The following is a 6,595-nucleotide window of genomic DNA, read 5'->3' as shown; positions in this document are numbered from 1 at the left end:
TGAAATGATTTTTTGTATATTTTTACTGTGAATATAAGTAGACGATCTTTTTTCTTAAATGGCATCTTGACAGTTTTTGTGAGCTTGTTTCCCTGTATCGTTAGGGCTTTAATATCGAAACTGTAGAAAAAATATTTGGAGACAACACAAGTAGCTGAATGTGTAAAAACTGAGAAAACGCTCCAAGGGGAGACCCGGAGTGCGGCGAGGGGCATATTGCTGTCCTCAGGACACGGGGACAAGCTCTTCGGGCGAAACTCACGCTCATTCCGCCCCCAACCGCGGCTCCAGCGGCGGCCGGCGAAGAGGTGCAGAAATGAGCACCAGAGCGTGGGTCCGCCCGGCCCCGCCCCCAATTCGCCCTCGTGCCCCGCCCCCCACCGCAGAGTCGCAGCTGCGCCGGCTCTGATTTGATCTCGTCCACGGTGCGCTGACCTTTGCCCCCGCGGCGCGGTGGAGCGTCACGCACTGCGCTCAGCCAAAATGGCGGCGCCCATGGGTAGCTGGAGGCTCGGACAGCGGGTGAGCGGGCTCGGCGGGAGGTGGGCTTGGCGGGTCATAGCTGCCCCAGGTTTCGTGTTACGATTCCCTCTCCACACACGCAGGTGCTGTCCTGGAGCCAAGAGCTGCCGTGTGCCTGGCGCGCCCTTCACGTCTCCGCGGTGTGCGCCAAGGTGAGCCGCTCGGGGACGAGGGGCCGGGGCCGGGTCGCCGCCTGGGTCGGGCGTGCGGACTTACGGCCTCTCTGTCCTCCTAGAATCGGGCGGCCCGGGTCCGAGTGAGCAAAGGGGACAAGCCGGTGACTTACGAGGAGGCGCACGCGCCTCACCACATCGCGCACCGCAAGGGCTGGCTGTCGCTGCACACAGGTGAGGGGACGACGGTGCCAGAGGCTGGCGATGCGACCCCGGCGCCACAGACGAGTTCTCTGCTGTGACTGGTACAGGAGGAGTGAGCCGCGTTCGAGGTTTTACTCCACTCAGTGATCCGCGTGGAGTCAGTAATCCACTCACCTGTAGAGGAGAAGTGGGAAAGCAGGCGTCAGGGCACGAGGGTGGAAATGCGACACAGCGGTGGCTTTTTCCGCGGGGAGCGAGGAGCGAGGAGCGGATTGAACCTTCACGGAGGGATTTGCGTGCCTGGAGGCAGGAAGTGTTGCTTTGCTGTCAATCACTTGTGATTGAATGAGGCGCCAGGTGGCTCAGAGGCAGTGAAGAGCGAAACCCTGTAGAATCGACTTGGACACGCGGGACAGTGTGTTGTAAATACAGCAGTTTTCCTCTGAAGCACTGGTTTTTCTTTATTTTCTGTGAATTTTTCTACTCTTGGCAGTGCCCTTTTTTTAATTTTTGTTTTTGTTTCAGTGTATTTGTCCAAAGTTTTTTAAATTTGTATTGAATTTATTGAGGTGATATTGGTTTGTAAAATTATGTTGGTTTCAGGTTTACAATTGTATAATGATCGTGTGTATGTTGTATTGTGTGTTAACCACCCCAAGTCAAGTCTCCTTCCAGTCTGTGCTAGTTTCAGCTTTCCTACAGTACCCATGTGTCCTTTTGAGTTGCTGGTTCCGTGTATTCACAGTTTTGTGCTTTTTGTTGTTGACTCCGCTGCCTTAAATAGCGGTGATGCTGAGTGGTTGTCTGGTGTTCCTGAGCCCAGGGAGGCTGTGACATACTTGACAGAGGAAATGTGCGTGTTAGATTAGCTTACTTCAGGCATGAGTCATGGTGCTGTTGGGAGAGTTTAGTATTAATTAGCCCACATAATAAAAAAGGTGTCTTTAAGTAGAAATATATATGGTCTACCGCAGGGGTCCCCAAACTTTTTACACAGGGGGCCAGTTCACTGTCCCTCAGACCGTTGGAGGGCCGGACTATAAAAAAAACTATGAACAAATCCCTATGCACACTGCACATATCTTATTTTAAAGTAAAAAAACAAAACAGGAACAAATACAATATTTAAAATAAAGAACAAGTAAATTTAAATCAACAAACTGACCAGTATTTCAATGGGAACTATGCTCCTCTCACTGACCACCAATGAAAGAGGTGCCCCTTCCGGAAGTGTGGCGGGGGCCCGGACAAATGGCCTCAGGGGGCTGCATGTGGGCCAGCGGGGCCGTAGTTTAGAGACCCCTGGTCTACCGGAAAGTTCTGTCCGTTTTTGGAATAAAACAAAATACAAATTTTTCTTACCGTCAATAAACTTTATTAAATAATATAATTGCCATTATTATTAATGATTTCTTGCCAGCGTGAGGGCAATTTGTATATCCCATTTTTGAAAAAGGTTTTATCTTTTGATGCGAAAAATTGAACCAGTGCTTGTTTGATATCTTCTTCATTTTTGAATTTTTTGCCCTTCAAAAAATTTTGTAAGGACAAAAACAAGTGATAGTCGGAGGGTGCTAAGTCCGGGGAATATGGTGGATGCGACAGTTTCCCAGCCTAGTTCTGCAATTTTTTGACGAGTCCCCAAAGCAGCATGTGGCCTGGCAGTATCATGATGCAGTATGATGTTCTTCCTCTTGAACATCTCCGGCCTCTTTTCTTGGACTGCTGTCTTTAAATTATCCAGTTGCTGACAATACTTCTCCGAATTGAGCTTTTCGTTTGGTTTTAAAGGCTCATAATGTATTGGTCCTCGAATGTCCCTCGAATGTACACAACATTCTCTTATTCAGTCAAATTTGGTTTAGAAGTGGAAGGGCTAGGTTTTCCGGGTTCACAATATGCCCTTTTCCTTACTATGTTTTCATAGGTAATCCACTTTTCATCCCCAGTTATCATCCGGTTCAAGAAGGGCTCGATTTTGTTCCGAGCAAGCAGAGATGTGCATATGACGACTCGATCATCCAAATTATTCTGACTTCATTCATGTGGCACCCATCTTGAATATTTCCACACCAATCCTTTCTTCCGAATATGGTCCGAAATGGTTTGCTGAGCTGAATTAAGCCTTTCTGCGATCTCCGATGTTGTCAGAAAAGGATCTTGCTCCAACATGGTCTTAACAACATCGTCATCAATCAAAGATGGTTGCCCAGAACGTGCTTTATCAGAAAGGTCAAAATGACCTGTTTCGAATTTTTCGAACCATCTTCTGCATGTCCTATCAGAAACTGTAGCTCACCAAACACTTTCAATAAATTTCTTTTTTTTTTCTTTTTTTTTTTTTTTTTTGTATTTTTCTGAAGTTGGAAACGGGGAGGCAGTCAGACAGATTCCCGCATGCGCCCGACCGGGATCCACCCGGCATGCCCATCAGGGGGCGATGCTCTGCCCATCCTGGGCATTGCTCTGTTGCATCCAGAGCCATTCTAGCTCCTGAGGCAGCGGCCATAGAGCCATCCTCAGCGCCTGGGCCAACTTTGCTCCAGTGGAGCCTTGGCTGCGGGAGGGGAAGAGAGAGAGAAGAAAGAGAGGGGGAAGGGTGGAGAAGCAGATGGGCGCTTCTCCTGTGTGCCCTGGCTGGGAATCGAACCCGGGACTCCTGCACGCCAGGCTGACACTCTACCACTGAGCCAACCGGCCAGGGCCTCAATAAATTTCTACATGCTTCTGTAGCATTTCTTCCTTGTTAAAATTCGTAAAAATTATAGTGGCATAAATGAACTTTATCAGTAGCCATGGGTATACTATCGCTTCACACATAAGACTAATGTGAACCAACTTTGTTTTATTCAATAGTTAATTTGCTACGTCAGTATGTATACATTAAGTGATAAAAATAGAGAGGCACACATGCACCAAATAAACGTGCTTATGTGTCAAAACTTGTGATAGAAACAGACAGAACTTTCCGGTAGACCTGATATGAAACAAGGTTGTGTGATATATTGATCTATTGACAAAAATATTGTATATTGTAGCTAAAGGCTTGCAGAGCCTACCCTTGCATTTCTCCAGGAGCTATGGTTGAGTGTTTGATAGTTCATTGTCTACAGTGAGTTTACAGAATAGAACTACAGTAAATTAATGATAATCAACTGTATTTTGTTCAGTGTGAAGGTTTTCAATTTGGATGTTTGAGATGTATCTATCTAGAGAATTATTTAAAGATTCTTGTTCCCCGACCCTTTCTGGGGTCTTGTTCTGAGACTTGGAGGTGGATATGGAGACTCTGTGGATATTGTGAGAGGGGAGGGCTTGCAGGGTCCACACTGAGAATTCACTGGGTGAAGGTCATGGCCCTGGCTGGTGAGAGCTCTTGTCCCAAACTTCAGAAGGAGATGATGGCCTCATCTGTGGCCTGTGGGATGAAAAGTGCTTTAAGGCAGTTAGCAAAAAGTGACAGCCTGACCTGTGGTGGCACAGCGGATAAAGCGTCAAACTGGAATTCTGAGGTAATTTGTTCAAAATGCTGCTTGCCTGGTCAAGGGACACATGAGTTGATGCTTCTTGCTCCTCCCCCATATTTCTTTTCCTCTCTCCCCCTTTCTCTTTCTATTTCTCCCTCTCTCTCTTCTCTCTGTCTCCCTCCCCTGTCTCTAAAATATTAATAAATAAAATCATTTTAAAAAGGAAGAAAGACTGTGGGAAAGGGAGTGGACAGAGGGATCATCTGACTTTTGTGTCCTGGCTAAGGAAGACCTCACTGTTTCCTTTTGTAAAGTGAGGATAGTGATAGTACCTAGTTTGTGAGTTTATTGAAATAATGTATTTTGAACTTTAAAGTGTTCTTATTCCACTTGCAGAAGAAAAGTGGCAGAGGTGGGGGTGGAATGGGTGCCCTGTGCTATTGTGTGTTAACTCAAGAGATTTGGTTGAGTCTGTGGTGCCCTTCTCTTTACCAGGTAACCTTGATGGTGAGGACCATGCTGCAGAGCGAACGGTGGAAGATGTTTTTCTTCGCAAGTTTATGCTGGGTACCTTCCCTGGCTGCCTGGCTGACCAGCTTGTCCTGAAGCGCCGGGCTAATCAAGTGGAGATCTGTGCTCTGGTCCTGAGGCAGCTGCCTGCGCACAAGTTCTATTTCCTTGTGGGCTACAGCGAGACCCTGCTGTCCCACTTCTACAAGTGTCCTGTGCGCCTGCACCTCCAAACTGTGCCCTCAAAAGTTGTGTATAAGTATATCTAGGACATTCCGTTATAAAGTACCGCACCGCAGATTCTGAAAGGCACTGTACCTCATTTCTTCGAGTTCATATAGAAACACCACTCCAGATGAATTTTCAAGAGTTTTATTAGAGGAGGAGATTTATTAAATATGCCAGCTGCATATGGCTGACATGGGGCATCAGACCCAAATCATGCAGTCCCCAAAATAGTTCAGGGGCTGCTTATATACCCTTGATCACACACGAGCTGGGGAGAGCATGACATCATGGTACAAGCTACATTTGTTTAGGGGATACACAGAAACATTAAGACTTTCAAGGTAACACAATCAAAGATGTTTACAAATCTTTCAGGGTTCATCTTCCCTCACCAGCCTAGAGGTATTTTACCCTCAAGATTTCAGGAAGGGGGAGGAACTACAATCAATGCCAGGTGGTATGTAAATTCTGCCTCCTATTGAAAGAGAAGTTTCTTGGTTAACCTTTATTTTAGAATTGAAACTGAATGACCCATTATTCTTGCAAGCTAGAAACTTCTACATTAGGGGTAGTCAACCTTTTTATATCTACCGCCCACTTATGTATCTCTGTTAGTAGTAAAATTTTCTAACCGCCCACCGGTTCCACAGTAATGGTGATTGATAAAGTAGGAAAGTAACTTTATAAAATTTATAAAGCAGAGTTACAGCAAGTTAAAGCATATAATAATAACTACTTACCAAATACTTTATGTTGGATTTTCGCTAAGTTTGGCAGTATAAATCTTTATAAAACAACTTACTATAGTTAAATCTATCTTTTTATTTATACTTTGATTGCTCCGCTACTGCCCACCATGAAAGCTGGAGCACCCCCTAGTGGGCGGTAGGGACCAGGTTGACCACCACTGATCTACATTCTTCTTCCTCCCCTCTCTAAAGGAGGGACGGGACAGGAAAGGCTGATAGGAAAGCCTGGGACCTTTCCTCCCAGAATATCAATATCAATTTTCAGCTTTTTAGTACCTTACAGCAATTCCTCTTTTTTTGTGTCACTATAGCCTACAAAGGACAGAAAGGTGTGAGAAAGGGGGAAAGTGGAAATGGGGAAACACATTCCTTCAGAGTCCACCAGGTTCACTTTCAAAGCTGCTGTAGTCTGGCTTCTTAGTCTGTTTTTATTCTTTGGATGAGAGAACTTGGATACAGTTTCCTTGTGGGTTTTCAGGGGTCCCGGGAAGGCTGCCACTTACGATGTCCTCTCTTAGCAAATTGCAAGTAGGTAATAAAGTGTTAGCTATAGTACCCTAGATCTCTTGTACTTATTTATCTTGCATAACTAAAACTTTAACCCTAGAACAACATCTCATTTCCCCTTCCCCCAGTCCCTAGTAACCACCATTCCACCCTGCTCTAATTTAACTGTTGATTCATGGGATCATGCAGTATTTGTCATTCTGAGTCTGGCTTATTTCACTTAGCATAGTGTTCTCCAGGTTCATCCATGACCCAAATGGCAAAATGTCCTTTATCATAGCCGAGTAATACTCCA

At 45.6% G+C, this 6,595-nt stretch overlaps 1 protein-coding gene across 1 annotated transcript; it reads left to right on the top strand.

Moving 5' to 3' along the window:
• Positions 1–324: 324 nt before the first annotated feature.
• MRPS24 (mitochondrial ribosomal protein S24) lies at positions 325–6,353 on the top strand. Its single transcript, XM_066354478.1, has 4 exons — positions 325–522; positions 606–674; positions 758–869; positions 4,802–6,353. Exons 1-4 carry the CDS (start codon positions 484–486, stop codon positions 5,083–5,085), a joined length of 504 nt encoding a protein of 167 aa, XP_066210575.1. The 5' UTR covers positions 325–483; the 3' UTR covers positions 5,086–6,353.
• Positions 6,354–6,595: the final 242 nt, after the last annotated feature.

This window comes from Saccopteryx leptura, chromosome 12 (assembly GCF_036850995.1).
Source record: "Saccopteryx leptura isolate mSacLep1 chromosome 12, mSacLep1_pri_phased_curated, whole genome shotgun sequence".
NCBI classification, from domain to species: domain Eukaryota; kingdom Metazoa; phylum Chordata; class Mammalia; order Chiroptera; family Emballonuridae; genus Saccopteryx; species Saccopteryx leptura.
The sequence above is the reverse complement of the archived record's forward strand: the minus strand, read 5'-3'. Positions and strand labels throughout refer to the sequence as shown.

What these genes read in the sequence shown, in the direction of transcription:
- MRPS24 (XM_066354478.1), top strand. Translation starts at nt 484, where the DNA reads ATGGCGGCGCCCATGGGTAGCTGGAGGCTCGGACAGCGG. An exon ending in TCTCCGCGGTGTGCGCCAAG is followed by an intron (nt 675 to 757) that starts GTGAGCCGCTCG and finishes CTGTCCTCCTAG; the next exon opens with AATCGGGCGGCCCGGGTCCG. An exon ending in CTGGCTGTCGCTGCACACAG is followed by an intron (nt 870 to 4,801) that starts GTGAGGGGACGA and finishes TCTCTTTACCAG; the next exon opens with GTAACCTTGATGGTGAGGAC.